Source organism: Tursiops truncatus, chromosome 3 (genome assembly GCF_011762595.2).
Source record: "Tursiops truncatus isolate mTurTru1 chromosome 3, mTurTru1.mat.Y, whole genome shotgun sequence".
Lineage (NCBI taxonomy): Eukaryota > Metazoa > Chordata > Mammalia > Artiodactyla > Delphinidae > Tursiops > Tursiops truncatus.
In genome coordinates, this window is record NC_047036.1 from 33,517,674 (window position 1) to 33,539,065 (window position 21,392).

Below are 21,392 nucleotides of genomic sequence, written 5' to 3' on the forward strand. Positions count from 1 at the left end.
CAGAAGTAGTGACTTCTCACTTTCACGAAAGGAAAAGATTACAAAGAAGTTCTCCTCCTTTCTTAAAATCAGAAGAAAGTGAGGTTAAATAAAACCAATGCAAGGTCTTCATAGAAATAGCTAGCATTTACTGAGTACTTCATACACAAGACACCATACAAGGTGCCTTACATATTTTATTTTCACATAAGAAATGAATTAAATAAATCAATCTAATTTTTCAAAAGCTAACAACACAAAATAATAGGCAAACCTTTAAATGCAGAAAAAACCTATTTATTCACAAATTATACAATACACATCCATTACTCAAAACAACATACAAAATAGTAAGTGCTCACTTCTCTAGATACCCAACTATCTGCCCTTTGAGAATATACCTTATTAAACAAAATAAAATATAATTAATATTTGTTTTTTGGGTCTTTCTAAAACTAACTTCTTTAACCAGAGCTAACTTTCTGATACAACCTTAGGGAAAAAATATAATACTTTCCAAGGTAAGTGCTGGCTTCTCCAACTCTGAAAAAAAGAGGTAAGCATTCGACTAAAAGAAATGTTTTTAAATTATCTCAGAAAAATGTACAGTATTACATGTACATGCCCTCAGAGGGTAAGGTGAGATTCTTTAAAATAACTTACTTCCTCTCTAACAAGGATAAAATTAATTTTAAACCAATAATAGCTTCCTGAGTTTCAGAAGTAACAGTACACAGCAGTTCTACTGTACTAACATATATGTGGCATAAAAATAACAATTAATATTAGCAATGACAGTATTGACTTGTGGATGTGACTGTGGCCTTTCAATGAAATATATTCTGCAATATATCCTTTCTACTCATGGGACTGAACCATAAATCACATTTCATTTTCTATGTATGTTGTGCCTAAGGTATTCATTCATTGGCACTTCAATAAATCTCTACTTTTTTTTTCTCCAATTTTTAGAAAGGTATAATTTAGCTATTTAAAACTGTGATTGTTTCTCATTTCACTGAGTAGTTCCAGAAGAGTTAACTAGAAAAGGAATTCCAAACCATCAGCTGGAAAGTTATATCAAGAGATAAGTTATTTTCAAGGGTTTTAATCTTGTAAAAATAAGGAAAAGAAAATAACTGCTTTTGACTGGGACAACAGCAGTGCAATTTGTTATGATATATCTATAAGAGCCATTCGTTTTAAAAAATGCACATCTTAAAAATGACTCACTTGGTACTAAGGACTACTCTATCTACTTTAATAATTTAAAAAATAAAACCATGATTCTGACATTTATCAGTATTTCACACATCTAACAAATACTGAAACTAGCAACTACCATTGTTATAAATAATTATAAAGTCAAAACAAAAGCACAAATCAGAATTAAGAGAAACTTCAGAAAATATTCAGAATGTACACATTTGCATGCATTTTCAGTCAAACTTTCAAGGATCCCACACATAACCAAATGACAACTTTGAATCAAAATGAATGTCAAAAACATTCAAGCTTTGTAACAGACTTACTCTAATGAAAGAAGAGAAAAAGAAGAGTGAACAGTAACAGCAGGGTATTTCTAGCAGGGCAAGAAGCCTACTTCCTTTATCATAAAAGCCAACAAGTCAATATTTTAATAACACTGGCCATCAAGTTATTCACTATTTGAGAATTTACTTTTCAAGTTGTATCTTTAAAATGCATTCACTTATATATTTGGATTAAATTAAGCTTATTAATCAAAAAACCACTGTACTCAGAATTTTAATCTTAAGAAGCTGAAATCATAGCTTATCAAAGCAGAGTCCAAACACTACACAATAATTCTTCCATTTAGTTTTCATATGCCTCATCTGAAAAACTTATTTTACAAACAGGAGTTTTGCCCTGTTTCTCTAAATGCCCCAACGGCTAAAATTTAGGTGGCAAAGATAGATTCAAATGATTCCTGCTAAGCTTTATCGGGCTTTGATAAAAACAGAGCCATCTGGTGGAGCAGCACCGTCTTCCTTCTCAGTCACAGTCTCTACAGTCCCAGAAGCCGACACAATAACCATTGTTTTATCTGCTGCAACTGTCTTCTGTTTTTCAGCAATAGCTGCACAAACAGCTACAATCTCCTCACTTTCAAAGTCATACTCAGGAATTGACTTTGGTGAGAAATGTGTTACCTCTGCTGGTGCTTCACTTTTTTTAATCCTCTGTGCTACCTTCTGCTGCTCCTGGAGCGTTCTTGCCCAAGAAAGGTCTTCTTTCCATATTTCAGGGTTCATTGGATAGATGTGAAGGGCTACTTGAAAACTTCGAATTGCCTAGGGAGGAGAAAAGGTCAAACTTTTTTTGTTTGCTTAGTTTTAAAAAAGGAGTGTATTTAATATAATCCACAATATCCATATCTCTCTCTCTCTTTTTCCTCAATGTATTAGAATGTAAAGATGGAAGTTAGAGCTGTTCTCTACCCACTAGATGATGGTTACAGTAAAAAAAAAAAAAAAAAAAAAAGAGTCAAAGAGTGTAAAAGAAAGTGGCTGACAAATTGTTGATGAGGACTAAAAGTCTATTAAAACAGAGGTACTGATATTATGGCTCAAAACAAGGTAAATGCATTGTTCAGCTTCTGCAGATCAGCAAATATATAAATCTGGCGATTTCCTGGGCTAACCCATGATCAGAAAGGTACCAGGAATGCATATCTTTGAAGCCAAGAGTTTAGATCATAATAATGATAACACATCTTGAGTGTCACAGGAGACAAAGAAGGACGTTATATAATGATAAAAGTGTCAATTCACCAGAAAAATATAATGATTATAAATATATATGCACCCAACATCAGAACATTTAAGTATATAAACACTGACAGAACTGAAGGGAGAAATAGACAGCAATAAAGTATTAGTAGTGGATTCAACACCCCACTTTCAATAATGGATAGAACATTCAGACAGAAGATCAATAAGGAAACAGAAGATTTGAACAACACTATAGACCAAAGGGACCTAACAGATATATATAGAATGATTCATACAACAGCAGCAAAATACACATTATTCTCAAGAACACACAGAACATTTCCAGGATAGATCACATCTTAGGTCACAAAACAAGTCTTAAATTTAAGAAGACATACCAAGTATCTTTTCTGACTACAATGGAATAAAACTAGAAATCAACAGCAGAAGGAAACTGGAAAAACTTACAGATACATGGAAATAAAACAGCACACTCTTGAACAACCAGTGAGTCAAAGAAGAAATCAAAAGAGAAATTAAAACATATCTTGAGACGAAAATTAAAATGTAACATCCTGATACTATAGGATACAGCAAAAGCAAAACTAAGTGGAAGTTTATAATGATAAATGCCTATGTTAAAAAAAGAAAAGATCTCAAGGAAAAAAACCTAACTTTATACCTCGAAGAATTAGAAAATGAAAAACAAACTAAGCCTATGAACATTTTCCAACATACACACCCAGCTCCGCATAAAAATCTAAATACTCATAGATGTATATACAACTATTGACTTTTAATTTACTGCCTGTTCTATTTACCTATGTATTTTCTTATGTTTTTGTCCATATGTATATGTAGAAAGAACTGTGAGATGTTAGAAATTTTAGCTTGTTTTCAATATATTTTTTACAGTATTCCCTTCATTATGACAATGAGTAAAGTTATTTTTTTAACCATTCTAGTATTTCAAAAGAACAGCTTAAGTTTACATAAAAATTACAAATTTAGATTTTTTTCAAGTAGAACCCTAAAACTGTATTAAATGGGGGAAAAACACTTTTAATTCCAAGAATTTCACAACATAAATGGAAAGAAATGTATCAAGCAGAAAAATAACAATTTTAAAAAATTGAATAATTTTACTTTTATTGGTTTATTCAAAGTATCTCTGTTGTCTCACCTGCAGTTTATTTTCTTTCTTTATAGGACAATCTTTGCTAAACATTATGTCCTAGAGGTTTTTCCCATTACCATAGGTACTTATAAGCAAAACAGATAATGATCTGTAAGTTTTTAATAAAGGAGAAATGGGTAAAAAGTATCATAGAATAGACTTTTGTTTTGCTGTTAACCTGTTAGAAAACTAAATTCCTTGAGTTTCTTTTTGCAACTCTGATATGATTTAAGTCTTCAGATAAAAAAGAGGAAAGATGACTATGTTAAATGGCAAGGAAAGAAAACAACCTTTGGTTTAACTTGTTTCCATCACTGTGAATTTTATTTCAGATTATCAGTTTTAAGTTATTTTACTTTAAGCAATCCTTTTCTCATCAAAATTCCTTATGATTTTTGAGAATTTGACAAATATCTTCTTAATTAGAAATAATGATATATTTACAAGAGTACCAGAAAAATCTAAGTTATCTACAACTGACTAAAGCCATTATTAGTAATGTTAAATTCAGGATTTACCAATAATTTTAGCCTTTAAAGAAACTTCTTTGGTATTTTTTTGCTTGTTTTGTTTTTAACTGTAAAAAGCTAATAAAAGCATGAAAAATCTTAATTTTTGATGACAAAGAGCAAATGTGGCACCACTATATTAGATTTAAAGAAGTCTTTTAGGAAATTAGCTGTCAGGTATATATAGTTCAGTCAAAAGAAAAACAAAAACAGGACAATGCTCACAGCCAACTCTGACCTACCAAGCCTACCTACAAGGTATAGTCCAGACAAGGTGAGAAATGCACCAAGTACCAGTTTAGAGTAAACTTTACACAATGAGTATTTCATTTTCATAAGCTTCTACCCTTCCCCATTTCTCCCCTCACTAAGCTTAGCAATTTTTCAGTCTGAATATTTATCACCATTACTCTCCCGTATTTCACTTTCTTCCTTCCTCAACATAATCTTTTAGTGGTTTTTGTCTCCATGGTGATACTAATACCACTTTATAATGTGGTAAATTTAATGATGCAAGCAACTAACCTAGAAGTTGTTTTATATTTAAATAAGGTTTACCAAATGCCTACATTTCATGTTAATATTTTTTTAATTCCCAGGATGTCAAATACCTGAAAAATATTCTGATCCTGATATAATTGATATCTGTAATGGAAAAAGATGTTTGGTAATAACTCATCTGTGTTTATGGGTTAATACCTTTAAAAGGTTATTTGCTATTTACTTTTTGTGTACACATGATAAATGACTATTTACTTTTTGGTTCAGCTGATGAAAAGCATGTCAAAATAAAATGTGATCACTGTAATAATCTGACTTACTTACCAAGACTATCTCTCCTAATCCAAGCTGAGCACGTCCCAAAGTTTGCCAAGATTCCCATGAATGTGGATTTCTCTGGACAGCCATTTCTGCAGCATGAACTGCTGGGAACGTTTCATGAAGAGACATTAGGACCTATAGCCAAAAAAGAAGAAACAAAACCCATCAGTAATATTCATAAATTAGCAAACTAAATACTAGCCAAAAAGAAAAAATGGATAATTGTATGTAAACAACTCTTTTCATTTTTAAAAATATATTTTTAGTCTGGAAAATGTAACATTTTAGTGGGTTTGACCCCCTTCTCTGCTCTTCAGGGTTAGAAATTATATTCTTCCTACTCCTGAAATAACTATGAAAAATATAAAGCATTCCCTTTTCAACTGATGAAACCTACTGTCCATCTGATCAAAACCAGGTGGTCATATTCTGGCCATGGTGGCTCACAGCTATTTGAACCCCAATTCCCCTTCTATTTATTCTACTTACAATGTGTTTTTTTTAGGGAACTCCAGGTCCTGCCGTCAAACAAGGTAAATTTAAATTTGTTCAACTACCCATCCTATCCCTAGTGAACATCTTTCTGCTATAAAAATCATTTAAACACTCCACCAGCCTCCCCACAACTGGGTTCTTCAAATCACACACATCAGAAAAATCAGGGAGTTCCAGAACCCTCTACCTCAATTTATGGGAAAGGGCTGGCTTTTATCTATAATATTTTGCCCATCTGCATTTCACAAGATTTGTGACACCATCATTATCAGGTTCCAAATAAAACAACTCATTTCATATAGCTTGCCACAAATCCTATCTTTAATACATACATATTTAAGATTAAAAATTAAAGACTTATCCAAATGAAGGTCCTCACAGCACTCCATTCAGTGGAAATAATTTATTTGGGTTTTTCCTGGATAAACTACCATCAAAGCTGAAAAAGGATGTGCCCTATGTTTGGGATCATCATCTGCAAGATATGCTAGGTGTGTGGATCAAGGCTGAACTGCAACCACTCCCTGCCAGAAGTATGGTTAATTCTCTGTTTGAGATTTTAAACATCTTTTGGATAATCTAATACAAGTGCTCAGACGTTTTCTTTATGAAATTTCTCACAAAGTATTAAAACTGTATTTTTAAGTACAAATGTTATTTTTATAATATTAATAAATTGAGTCTATTCTGACCTTTTGCTATGGACTAGGCCATTATTAGAGAAATAGCATCATCTAGAATCCAATCCATCCTCATTCTGAAGAGACTGAGTTATTGCTAAGTCCACTACAATTAATTTCCAAGGAAAGCTAACACATTTCATTTGTTTAAGAGATCACCAGTGACTTTTTAAAAGACATCCATCTGCTCATATCTTAAGCAGTTAGGTTGAAATGAAAGTTAGCTTCATTGTGAAGTGTTTTAAACAAACTTCTAATTTGATGCATGAGGAAGAGCCATAAATAATATGGTGACATATGTTTTTCCCAAATAAACTATATTTTAAAAAAAAGAAAATGGGGCTTCCCTGGTGGCGCAGTAGTTAAGAATCCGCCTGCGCAGGGGACATGGATTTGAGCCCTGGTCCGGGAAGATCCCACATGCCGCTGAGCAACTAAGCCCAACTTAGTTTTTTGCCGCAACTACTGAGCCTGCGCTCTAGAACCCGAGAGCCACAACTACTGAAGCCCGCACACCTAGAGCCTGTGCTCCGCTACAAGAAAAGCCACTGCAATGAGAAGCCTATGCACTGCAACGAAGAGTAGCCCCGCTCGCCGCAACTAGAGGAAGCCCGTGCAAAGCAATGAAGACCCAATGCAGCCAAAAGTAAATAAATTAAATAAATAAATTTACAAAAAAAAAGAAAGAAAATGGGAGGAAATGCTCTTTTGGTTCATCACCGCTCACCAGACATAGTGAGTGCAATTTCACAATGAAAGGGAAATTCTTCATAATTATTACCTGTGATTTCATCTCATACAGGGTAGCATCATTTGGGGTTAACTGTAGTGCTTCATCCCACTTCTGAATCGCCTCTCGGTATCTATGGTTGTTAAAGTTACATTAATATTATATTTTCAGTATGTCTTTGAGAGTACATGACCAAATTTAAAAATCAGAAAATAAGGAATAATTGTTTACCAAGAAATATCTCTATTCAAGAACTGATAATGGTGATGTTACAAAAGCAGGAAAATTTAAGACATGAAGGGAAAGGACAGCAAAAGAGAAAAAAGCAAAACCTAAATAAAAAAGATTTCTGAAATTTTTCAAGATTTTATTTTCTGGCCTAAGAAATCACCACCAGAATTTCTTTTTTTCACCAACCTCAATGTCTGCATGTGCTGTCATTCATTTCAGATGTATTACAAAGGATTTCTCTCAAGAACTTATAATTTAATTACAACCCTTGGCTCTACTGCAGCAATCTAGCTGACAGAGATGACAATTTAAGATGTTGCCAGGTCATTCTGTAAGGATTCTTCAGTTTTAAGATTTTTTGTCTATAAGCTCCAAGAACACAGGGACCATGTCTTAGTTATCACTATCAATAAATGGTAAGCTTATAAGATATGGGTCACATGAACGAAAAACAGTATGAAGACAGTGATTTCCACTATCATCTTTTCACTGATGTTCTCCCAGTCACAACTCTCTTCTGAGCTAACATCTCTACCTAGATTCCCTATAGACACCTCAAACTGAATACGCCCCAAACTGATCTTAGCATACTCCATGCCAAATCTGCAGAAGCTCAGTAGCACTTTTTTTTTTAATAAAATTAAGGAATGACTAAGTCCTGCATATCATCCAAAGCAGTCACCTTCACAGCATCCTTCCCAAGCAGTTAACTCATGTATACCTGATTATTTCTAGGAGGACAAAGTTCAAATTACTAGAATATTCTTCATTATAATGAGCTGAAACTTTCTATCCTGTACCTTCCCCTCAATGCTACTCATTCTCTTTTCTAGAGCTAAACAGAAAATATATAATCCACCAGTTTTCATTCCTGGCTACATAGAGATGATCTAGGGAGGTTTGTGTGGGGAAAAAAATACACGTGCGTGCACACACACACACGCATACACACACACATATATGCTGGTCCCTGTCTCAGATCAATGAAAACAAATTCTTGGAGTAGGGCCCAGGCATCTGTATTTTTTTAAAGTTCCCCAAGTTATGGTAATAAAAACCAGAGTTCAGAACCACTGATAAGATCTCTATTGGGATATTAAGCCCTACCATGTACTGTCTTCTCTTAAATCTCTTCTTGCTACCCTTCCTTTCCTCTATGTATTCTAGTGTATAATTTCCTACCTTCTATGTGAAGATCCAAACCAAACATAACAACCAAAATGTGGGCTCACCTGCACTGATTATTATTTAAGCAGGGAGCAGAAAACTAAAGAAATAAAGGCAGAATCTGGTAGAAAATACAAAGCTGAAAACCATAAAAAAGTACATTCTCTATCTCTGCTTCCACCTTGCTACAGCACTCCTTTACTAGTAAATAATACAAATGGCAATACCATTTCCAGGGTCCTGTGCCACCATGGCACACGGCAAAAGGGCGGCAGCTATCTTAGAATAATTTTGCCACACTGCCAACTCCATGGCTAGCAGCAGGGGTGAAGGTGGACAGCACACAAGTGCACTGTTACAGAAAGCCTGCCTTAACTGCCACATGGGTTGTAGCAATGGCTACTGTTATTCTGTAGCAGCAGGCTAAGGTATCAATATAACAGTAAGCTGAAGATTCACCCCACAATAGCTGGCAGTCTTTGTTTCTAGACAAACCACATCTGAATACACAGAAATGATTATCAGAACCACTGTTAATATCTTCTTCCCTAACAGGGGTTCCCGCTGAGCCCCGAGGAGGTATTTGCTTGAAGACTGTTTAACTCTGGGTGAAAGACTACTCGAATTTTAGGAACTACCAATGATCTGAAGACAGAGAGACCATTATTCACCTCATTTTTATGATGTGCTACCATGATGCTGTGTGTTTTCCCGTCTCTGCCTGCAACAGACCTATTCTTAGGACACAAATCAAATCTTTAAGAGCTTCACCAAGTGAAAATTACTTCTCTATCAAGGATTTTGCCAAACTCAAGCACCTGTGTAGAGCCAGGGTCCCCCAAGTGGGAAGTAATAGTGGAGACATGCCGTCTCACTGGCCGCTGTCCTTCAATGCTCCTCCTTCCGTCTCACTCAGAGATCCCTTTGCAGTGCTCCATGCATTGCTCTGCTTTCCACGGGCCCTGGCACTTCTGTGCAGAGTCAGGCTATACCCACTAGCCTGGCCTGCACAGGCCTGAGTGGCTGGCACACAATTCTCCACACAAACTGTGCTTAGCACGTGGTATACACACGCTGGCTAAACCACTGTGTCCCACTGTTACTTTCTAGTTACCCTGAATGGGAACCTGAGGCTCACAATTATTTTTAAATAATTGTCATGTCAGTGTTAGCTTAGACCCACCAAATGCACTTCAAAGTAAGACATTTAAGTATCTTTTCAGGTACCATTAAAATTCTTTATTTATGAATTCCAATTATTCTATTAAAATACCATCAACTCTACAGAATTAATTAACTAGCTCCTTCTGTAGCATCACCACCTATCAGGTCACGCTGCTTGGATTCATATACTAATGCCTAAAGGAGCCCATTCTTAGTCTTTCCTTTCCCAGCCCCTTTAGATAGAGCAGCTTCCTTTAAGCCAAAAGTCCCTCTAAAAAAGGATGGAGAGAAAAGATACAAGGACTTCACCTGGTATTGCACTTAGCAAAAAAAAAAACACACAGAGAAGGAAAGAGAAAGTCTGAACTTTACTGGCAGACTCTTAAACAGGGATAAAAACCACAGCTTGCAGAGAGGAGGAAAAGGGAAGGAGGAGGAAGACAGGGCCTGCAGATTCCAATGGACCTCTTCCTTCCTTGATCTGCACATGTACATCTTTTAAGGCAGCTAAGACAGCATATCTGTGCTGGCAACTATAAATTGCACTGGTGGCTTATATTGGTATTCAGTATTTTTTTGAACAAAAAATATTCTTAAATCAGGTCTTCCTTATATTCTTTACCTGAGTAAATGATACCTGTTTTGATATAAAAAATTTTTCCCTGGGTATACAAATAGAGAAGAACCAGAAAACAGAGGAAAGTGGGCGTGGGTATGTGCGCACGTGTGTGCACGCGCACACACACATACACACACATACAGAAATTAAAGACACAATTTCACCACCCAAAGATCATAACCATAGTTAATATACTTAACATTTTATTGTATACCCTTCCAGTATATTTTAATATAACGTATATAACACACATACAAAACGTCTTCTCAAGTCCTGAAATCATCAAATTCTTCCCTCTACAGCATAATACTTAAAGACTGATTACTACCGTTCCAAATGGATCCTCCCTTGTTAGATATTAAAAGTAACACTTTGGTACAAACTTCCAGTTATAAGATGAATAAGTTCTAGAGACACAATGCACAGCATGGTGTGGTGACTCTAGTTAACAGTACTGTATCACATACTTGGAAGTTGCTAAGAGAGTAGATCTTAAGTGTTCTCACCAAATACAAACAAAGTAATTTTATGAGGTGATGGATGTGTTAACTAACCTTATTGTGGGAATCATTCTGAAATATATACATGTTCAAATCATCACCTTGTAAACCTTAAACTTACACAGTGTTATATATCAATTATATCTCAATAAATCTGGAAAAAAGTTACACTTTGGCCATTACAATTCTCTTTTGGAAGAAAGTGTGCCACGAATAATAATTATTAAAGAAGAAAAAATGTATTTTGGAGGTCAAACAGAATACACGTATTATATTTGATGTAAAACTGACTGGAAATGAGGTCACCTTAGAAGGAAGGTTGTATAACTCAAGATATCACTCACATTGATTTCTTTTAATTAAGAAAAAAAGCCACTGAGGGAAAACTAAGTATTATATTTACTCGTCTATACAACTCCCCTTCAGATTTTCTATTAATATGCCAGACGTACAAGGGACAGTTCCAGGTTAGTTTAGTTATCAGAATTAGCAATCTCTAAACTAATCAAGAATTCAAATGACACTAGTACTTTTTAAGTATAAGAAGATTATATCTAAAATACAAATCATATTCAGGTTGTTTAATCCTCTGAAACTAGTCTAGGTGTTTAACAATTAGAATTATAATTTTAAAATTTTGGCCTTATAGAAAAAAGGGGAAATCCTTATAGTGAAAAACAAATACAGCAGCAGCCTCTCATATGTTCTCTCCTCAGTCTAGTACGCAGGTGCATGCACGCACACACAAACATACACTTAAAAGCTCTGCTTCAAATGAACAACTACTTTTTTTTTTTTTTTTTTTTTGCGGTACGCGGGCCTCTCACTGCTGTGGCCTCTCCCGTTGCGGAGCACAGGCTCCGGACGTGAACAACTACTTTTAAACTACTGTAAACAATAAGAGGACATGTACAGGAACCCTACTTTCAAAACCTTTGTAAGGGACAAAAAACTTTTTTCCTTCAACAACTTAAACATAAAAATAAACCTCTAAACAAATGCTGATGAAGGAAAGTTCTTAACAGGGGAAGAAAACAGCTAATAAATGCAGAAGAAATATTAGAATTTTAAAAATCATCACTTATGAAATAATGGATCTAGATGGATCTAAATGATGACCATCAGTGGATGCTAAAACCATTAGGGAAAAGATTGATGCAGAACTGTACAATGGAAGATAAGGCTGATATTCCCCTGAATGCTGTAACTGACCTTAGCATCACTAAAGGGACACCCAGATATTATATATATCATGATGTGATGCAACAGAAAGTAAACAACACCATGAATATTCTAGCCAAAAAAAAATTGAACTTCAATTGAAGCTGCCTGACTTAACTTCCAGTTTACATAAAATACAAGAGATGGAGAGAAAAAAAATTAAATGATCCAGAGGGAAAAAATCAGGCAAATCCAGAGTGTGAGCCAGTCTACTAAGCAATTGGCCTAGTTAATTCAAAAAGTCAATGCCATGGGAAAAACTTTTAAAGGTGAGAGAATTGTTCTAATGTTCTAAATAAGGGTCCACAAACTTTTTTCTGTAAAGGGCCAAATCGTAAATACTTTAGGCTTTGGAGACAAGACAGTCTCTGTTCCAACTACCTGACTCTGCTGCTCTAGTGTGAAAGCAACCACAGACAACACAAATGAGTGGTGCTGTGTGCCAACAAAACTTTATTTAGAAAAACAGATGGCATACAAAGTTTGATCCACTAACTGTATATAGTCTCAGACCCAGCTCTAAATTGAAAGAGACTAAAAACACCTAACAACCAGTAACGACGTATGAGTCTTGATTGGATCTTCAGCCAAAAAATCAGCTATAAAAAACATTTTATGGACAACTGCAAAACTAAATACGTATGAGATACTAACAAATATTAGGAAATTATTGTTGTCTTACATGCTAGTTATATTATGGTTATTTTGGAAATGTCCTTATTGATAGAAAATTCATATAGAAGTTTTCAGGGATAAGCTTTCATGATGTCTGCAACTTAGTATCAAATGGTTCATAAAACATATACAGAGAAAGCAAATATGGCAAGATAACAATGCTGAATCTAGGTGGTGGGTAAACAGATGCTCACTGTAATTTTCAACTCTTTTGTATGTTTCAAAATTTTCACAATAAAAAGTTAGAAAACAGTTTTTAATGGAAAGTTATAAGCATGTCCCCTATCTTTCTACATACACACATGCACACAATCACTAAAAGCCAAGTTTGCTGCTTGATAACAATATACTCAAAAACAAAAAGGGAAAAAAAGTAAACTATGTTTTTTTAAATGCACATCCAGTTTGATCTAGCAATTCCATTTCTATAAATCTTTCTTGGACTAAACTGTATGTGTGCACACTTATATCTTTGAAAGGATACCCACTATATCATTTGTAAAAATTAAAGATGAAAACGTTCTTTTTCAAAAGAGGTAAGGTTAAATATATTTTAGAACATCATATAATGAAATACACGTATCCCTTCATATCCAAATCTTTCTGGTTCCTGATTTCAGATAGTTAAGAGTCTGGATAGTAAGAGACCTACGACACAGCCATTAAAAAAAAAAAAAAAAAAGGACTTTCCCTATGGCACAGTGGTTGAGAATCTGCCTGCCAATGCAGGGGACACAGGTTTGATCCCTGGTCCGGGAAGATCCCACGTGCCGCGGAGCAACTAAGCCCGTGCACCACAACTACTGAGCCTGCACTCTACAGCCCGTGCGCCACAACTACTGAAGCCCACGCACCCTAGAGCCCGCGTGCCCCAACTACTGAGCCCACGCACTGCAACTACTGAAGCCCACGCACTCCAGGGCCCATGTGCCACAACTACTGAACCTGCGTGCTGCAACTACTGAAGCCTGCGTGCCTAGAGCCCGTGCTCTGCAACAAGAGAAGCCACCGCAATGAGAAGCCCGCGCACGGCAACAAAGAGTAGCCCCCGCTCGCCACAGCTAGAGAAAGCCCATGTGCAGCAACGAAGACCCAACACAGCCACCAAAAAAAAAAAAAAAAAAAAGATCTCTAAGATGTATTAAGTTAAAAAGACAAGGGAGAGAATGGTATATATATATATTATATTTAGAATGCTACCATTAATGATGTTTTAAAAGATCTATAGACATACATGCTTATAAATATAAAGATTATCTTGGCAGGATATCAAGAAACTGGTAACTGTGGCTGCCTCTGGGAAAGTGAAATAATAGGCTAGGGGACAGGAGTAAGGGTAAGACTCTTCACTGTGTATCCTTTGTTATTACTGCGTTTGCTTTTTAAAAATCATGAGTATATTTCATTGCATTTTTCTTTTCAGTAAAAATTTTAAGAATAAATTAAACAAACCATGGATCTGGGAAAGATCACTTAAGAAGAGAGTAGATAAGAAAGAGAAAAGATACCAGGGCTGAAGTCTTCAAAATGTGGAGATCAAGCAAAGAAGGAAGGACCAGCAAAGATGACTGAGAAGCAGAGAAAGAATGGAAGGAGAAAATTCAGGAGTGTGTGTGATTTTATAGAAACCAAGAGAGAAGGCTGTCATGGAGAGAGTGACGAGTTGTACTGAATACTTCAGAAAGCTCTAATGTCATGCAGGTCATTGGTGACACTGACCAAAACAGTATTGTTGGAATGGAAGCCAGACTGAATAGTGAAGTGGAAGTAAAAAAGTAGGGACAATGAATGACTCACTTGGGAGGTTTTTCTGTGAATAGCAAATAGAGAAATGAGAAGATTACGCATATAAGAATATAAGATCACGAGGTGATTTACAGGGACTTCCCTGGTGGAACAGCGGTTAAGAATCCACCTGCCAATGCAGGGGACCTGGGTTCGAGCCCTGGTCCGGGAAGATCCCACATGCCACGGAGCAACTAAGCCCGTGCGCCACAACTACTGAGCCTGTGCTCTAAAGCCCGTGAGCCACAACTACTGAGCCCATGTGCCACAACTACTGAAACCTGTGCACCTAGAGCCAGTGCTCTGCAACAAGAGAAGCCACCGCAATGAGAAGCCTGAGCCACAACGAAGAGCAGCCCCCGCTCGCCACAACTAGAGAAAGCCCGCACGCAGAGACGAAGACCCAACACAGCCAAAAATAAATAAATTTATTAAAAAAAAATAAAGAGGTGATTGACATATCTCAGACACAATGTGTTTAAACTGAACTCACCATCATCTCCTACTCCAAATTTACTCTACCCGTATATCCCTGACTTAAAGAACTGCACCACCGAGGCATTAAGAAAATCCTGAAGCCATTCATTCTTGACTATACTTTTCCCTGCTCTAGGTCACATTAGTCTTCAATTCTCTAATTCAATTCCTTTAATCCACTGTCACTGCTACTAGTGTAGGTCCTCAGCCTTCCAGGATGGTCAAAAATTCAATAAACCAGTCTTCCTGAGATCAGTCTTGCCTGACTCCAATCCATTTTCTACTCTATCTCAGAAAAATATTTCCAAAACATAGTTTTGATGAGTTCACCTACTGATAAAAATATTTCAATAGCTCCGGTTACCTTCAACACACTCAAGTTCAGGCCTCTTAAATTTCACTAGACATCCAATAGACATGTCTCGGCTCCAAATCCCCTTTCTCCTCTAGACGCTCCTTTCACTGACGTTGTACATTATGCTTCTTCCAGTTCTACTGTTTTTTTGGGGTTTTTTTGTTTTGCGGTATGCGGGCCTCTCACTGCTGTGGCCTCTCCCGTTGCGGAGCACAGGCCCCGGACGTGCAGACTCAGCGGCCATGGCTCACGGGGCCAGCCGCTCCGCGGCACGTGGGATCTTCCCGGACCGGGGCACGAACCCGTGTCCCCTGCATCGGCAGGCGGACTCTCAACCACTGCGCCACCAGGGAAGCCCCTGAACTATTTTTGATACTCCAAAGGGAGAGATTTTCTCTGGCCTCTTCTTGGCTTTGCACATGCAGATTCCTACGACTGGAACATTGTTCTGCCCCTTCTTCAGCTAATTTCCATTTACCTTTTATGACTGTTCTGATGCTATCTCCTCCAAAAAATCTTGTAAAACACGCTTTAATTCTTTCATTCCCCCATTTAGTTAAACGCCCTCCTTTTATATCATCCAAGGAACTCTCTAAAACTGTACTCTTTACTCCATATCAAAACAGCTTCCCTCTTTGTGTTGTCCCCCAAAAGATGTTTATCTAATATTTTCTTTGTGGCATCAATGCCTAACAAAAGCACTAAATAAATGTTCAGTGAGTAAAAATAGATACAAGACATTAATATACTAAGTTAATTTGAGTGAGGGGAGAAGAGTATGAAACAACAAATGACAAATGATGTTGAACATAATTTTATCTCTGCCGAATCACACTGCTAGATTTTATGCAGCTTTAAAGTAAATTTTAATTACTTGTCCTGATTATTTAAATTCTTGACAAAAGAAAAGTTGCATACATGAAAACACTGCTAAACTCAAAATCTTTATTCTAGATATAACTGATTCCCATTCCCAGTAGTTTTGTTCTATAAAGTCACCATAAAGATTGAATTAATGAATACTGAATCATTGGTTCTAAGGTTAAGTTCCAACAAGCCTCTCGTCACATTTTTATCAACTGATTAACATATAACCCCGTTTTATGTCCATTTCTGTTTAAAGACATCTTTAATGTACATTGCTGATTCACTAACACTAAACTCGTGGCCAGCGGAGCTGTAACTCAGGTCTGGATGAAGCTTACCTAACACACGTATTTTCTCCATATGGCACATCACAGCCTTCTTGGGCTTAACAACACTAGACAGTACTTCTGCACTACTTTTTTTGCTGTTTAAAAAGCCCCCCCCCAACTTGGGGGCCTTTTTAAACAGCAAAATCATCAAGAAAAGGCAAAAAAAAAGGGGAAAACATAACACTAACTAGACCACAGACAGTACGCTTGCTTTCAGTATGAGAGGTAAAACACAAAGGCAGAGGGAGCATTGCCTTGTTTGACTCAGCTGGGAACTCAGATGGGAAAGCATCATGAGTACTGATTTTGGTGTTGCAAATACATTGTACTGAGTAAGTGAACTCACAAATCCAAAATCCATGAATGAGGACTGACTGTATTTAAGAACAAATGTTAGAGCATTTTTGTCAATGTCAAATAAATTGTAACTAAACATATTGATCACCACTTTCCACTAATATCATGATAGACTTCTATCATACAATTTTATGTGCTCATGTGGGAATACCAAAACAAATTTAAAAGCTATTCCTATACAGCTACATTTCAGTAAATCAGCAGCTAATATATGATTCATCATTTTATTTCCTTACTAAAAACTATATCGTCAGGAACATTAAAGGGGACTTCCCTAGTGGTCCAGTGTTAAAGAATCCGCCTTACAATGCAGGGGATGCAGGTTCGATCCCTGGTCAGGGAACTAGGATTCCACATGCTGCAGGGCAACTAAGCCCACATGCCACAACTACTGAGCTTGCACCCCTCAATTAGAGCCCACGTGCCGCAAACTACAGAGCCCACACGCCCTGGAACCTGCATGTCACAATTACAGAGCCCAGGCACCCTGGAGCCCACACACCACAACTACAGAGAAGCACCACAATGAAAAGCCCCCACACCGCAACGAAAGATGCTGCATGCCTCAACGAAGATCCCGCATGCTGCAACTAAGACCTGACGCAGCCAAAAATAAATAAATATAAATAAATAAATAAATAAATAAATCTTTTTAAGAATTTTAAAAAAGAACATTAAAGTTTTCACCTTATTTTATATTGTGTTTTCTAATATTTATAATCATTGTTTCCCCAAAATGTTTAACGACAGAAATAACTTTTCTGGCTTAGTTTAGATTTTGTTATTGTAAGTTCAGTATATAATATTTGAAATTAAAGTTTAGTTTGGTTCCTTGATTTTGTGGGAGCTTTCATAGAGAAATTATAATGATGTTGAAATCTGTTGAGATTTGACTGAAAATCATGCGATTTCCAATGTAGGTAGATCAGGTTCCAAGTTTTAGACAACGGTCAATTCCCTGAATTAAACCAAAAAAAAAAAAAAATCCTCCATAAATTACTTTGAGTTTTTCTGTCTAGAATTTAGAATAACATTCTGAAGAAAGCAAGGAGAAAATAATGTGCAGTACCATATAATGATCATTCATCATAAGGAACTTAACTTCTCGCAACTTCAGTTAGGCTCAGAAAGGAAGAAAAAAGAAGCAAAAACAATGAAAGAAAAAAATATACTACCTAATTGCATACTCTCTCAAGACAGTCATATTGAAGGAAAGGGGATGTGAAACGGGAAGAAGTATTGAAATGATGCTCAGACTGGAGTCCCAGTATGTTTTTACTAGGCAATAGCAAGAGACACGATATAAATATACTTTATTTTATACTAAACTGCTCTGAATTTTAGTCACTATCACTTATTGAAATTATGTGGACGCAGGATTAGGTTAAGTCATAAAGTCTACTTTCAGTAATAATTTAAACAATTTACTTACACAAAAGAACAAACATGTTTTTAAAAGTTTCTAATTTATTATAGACAAGAACAAACAATTTAAGGCAGATCAATTCACTCTGGAAACAGTAGGAAGGTCCTCTGAAATTACATGGAAGTGCACACACACTGAATAAAGGTCATTTTCCAAAGCAAATTGAAACAACAATGCCAACGTCTAACTAGTACAGAACGTTTCTTAGTTGTTACTGTATTGAAAGCAATTACCCTGTTCTACTCCTTGCTACACTAGGCAATGAGAATTTTCTGAAAAATTTCTAAAAAGTCATCATTTTAATATCCCAATTTTTACTTTAGATACAAAAATCATCTGAAATATTTTACCACCTATATTACTTATTCGTTTAGCATACACATACATGTCACAAAATAAAATTCACCAGAAATTAATTCTAGTATAATTTGGATTAAATAAAAACATTTACAAATAAATCAGTAGTTCCCTTATTTTAATGATAAATATAAAATCACAATAAAGGCAAAACAATAAGTAGAACTCCCTTCGCCTGGATGAACTCAATCATTTGTCTTCTTGCTTCCTTGGAGAAGCCTTCTGTGACCCCTTATCTAAATCACTCTGGCTCATGGTACCCGGTTACTTATCTTTGTAAAACTGTTTGAAACTTTATATTTATCTCTGTGCTTATTTAAACTAAAAGCTCTATGTAGACAGTGCAATAGGTACTTTGCTCCCCAAAGTATATGCAGCTGTATCAGCTAACACAGGACGAACTGGGACAGTATGGGAGGGGCCCTGACTGGAAAATAGCCGCCACTGCCTAATCCAAAATTTGAAATTCCACAATTAGAAGTGTAGTCTTAAGAGTCCTAATGCATTGCAGCATATGTGGAGAATCTAGCAATAAAAATAAAGCACACTTTCGTCCTAAGAAAGATACATTATTTGAGAAATGAGAATTAATCCTAGTGATCACTGAAGAATTTTTAGTCCATAAGATAAATGTAAAAATCCTAAATAAAGGATTAGCAATTAAATCCAGCAACTTGCTAAAGTACAAAATCTACATGACCATGTAGGGTACGCCTCAGAAAAACATTAGAAAAGGTTTCATACGTAATAGATAATGGAGAAAAAAAAGTATATGACACTCAACAATGCTTACTATAATTTAATACCCAATTTTGATTATTTATAGCTATCATCGATAATGTTTTTAACAAAATGTATATACAATATTAAAGAAATTTAGTTCCCTGGTGCTATTATCCACTAAGTATTAATGGTATTACCTCTAAAAGCATTAACTGTGTCACCTAAAAAAACGTGTTTGTACTTCTTAGGCATATTACAGGTGATTATAAGCTGGTCTCTAAATAATATTTCCAAATGTTATTATAGACACAACATGAAAAACTTTGGAAGTATGTTATGTTCTACCTTCTTTCTCTGGAAAATTCAATTGTTGCTTCATAATAATCTTTATACTCATAATTTTCTAATTAATAGCATAGTAGTAAATTCCACAGGATTCAACAGTAGCAAGTCTATGTCTCCCAGTCTTAGCCTATCTGTCCAGTCTTTCTTCTCCTCACCACTCCTTTGCTTCACTTAGCTGCATCTTTGCCCCGTCTCTACCTACACATCACTCCTTTGTTCGTGTGGGTTCCTCAGTGAACAAACATGTGCACATTTAGGTTCCTGTTCCCCCGCTTCTCACCTAGTCAAAGGCTCTCTCTCCTCTAAGACCAAGTGAAAATCCCCTTTTCCCATGAAGACCATGAGTACCACTTAACTGACCACACAGTCACACTTATATTTCTAAAGTAATCTATGTTTTACAAAGCACTTTCCATACAATTACTTAACATATAATTATTTTCGTAAAAAGTTAATTCACTTAGTGCTCACAAAAAGTCCTATAAGATTGGCATTACTTGTTTTCATTTTACTGATGGAAGAAACAAAAGTAGAGAGCAACTACAGGACTAGTCCAAAGGCACATGGTACTAAGCCTACACAAACCAGGATTTGAAGCTAGCTCTTATAACTACCTGACCAATGCTTTCTCTAACTACCCCAATATTGTTTTCGTTTAATTTTTCTCTAATTCTTCCATGTATTTCTATCTTCTCTTTACTAATGAGTTCAGGGACCAAAGGGTGGATTTGCTTGTATTCTCTACAATACCCAGAACATGACCGGGCACATAGAAGGTGCTAATATCACAGATTCTACCTATCTCATTTGTCCTACCTTCTCCAAGAGAAGTCTTGGAAAGCAGCAGAGAGAAGCATGGAAGACATGAAAAGAGGACAGAAGCTAGCATGCTTACAATACATAAAAAAAAAAAAAAGATGGAAAGACGTAAAAACAAATTATACCCTAAGACAAAAGTAGCAAACACCTTAATTCTTACTTTGTTTCATCTCACCATTCCACGTACAGATATTACAAGAAATTCCCAAGACCAGGGGAATAGCAACGTGGGTAGAAAGAATCAAGAGATTAGAATTATAGGTACCTTAAGACCCTGGGGTGTCTAAGGTTTCAGGCATCGTTGTGGCTTTTGAGGAAGGGCCTAAAGCCAAGGTCAGCATAGTAATAGTCCATACAGTGAATATTTTAGGCTTTGTGGGCCATATTGTCTCTGACACAACTACTCAATTCTGTTGTAGCACAAAATCAGCCGCAAACAAAAGGCCATGTTTGTGTCCCAGTAAAACTTTATTTATAAAAATAGACTAAGGTTTGCCAACACCTACTCTACTTGGGCCAACCACTGTTAAACTGCCACATTTGTCAAATGCCCTTTTTTCTTTCAGTCCTATTTTCTGCCTAACTCAACCAGGGGCAGTTATCACCCCATGGAGGGCATGTATGGCAATTTATAGAGGACTTTTCAGTTGTCAAAGACTTGGAGGCACTAGCGGCAGGGGGTCAGGGATGTTAACATCCTGCAAGGCAAAAGGCAATCCTGCACAAGACACTGTCCTGCCCAAGATGCCAAGAGCATTATTCCTGAGAATCAGGCCGGCTCATCCACCCACTGCCACAAAGCTGCTTATGCACCTAAGTTTAAGTTGTCCCAAAGTACAAAATAAACC

General features: G+C 36.2%; 1 protein-coding gene across 2 annotated transcripts in view; it reads right to left on the reverse strand.

The window, feature by feature from the left end:
• Window positions 1–254: 254 nt before the first annotated feature.
• TTC33 (tetratricopeptide repeat domain 33) overlaps window positions 255–21,392 on the reverse strand; it is a 32,032-nt gene continuing 10,894 nt past the window's right edge. For both annotated transcript variants that reach the window (XM_019930101.3, XM_019930102.3), the window contains exons 3-5: window positions 7,179–7,260; window positions 5,226–5,357; window positions 255–2,294 (exon numbers count right to left, since the gene is read on the reverse strand). In XM_019930101.3, coding sequence (XP_019785660.2) covers window positions 1,941–2,294; window positions 5,226–5,357; window positions 7,179–7,260 — 568 coding nt within the window. In that variant the 3' untranslated portion in view covers window positions 255–1,940. The remainder of the gene's footprint in view (window positions 2,295–5,225; window positions 5,358–7,178; window positions 7,261–21,392) is intronic.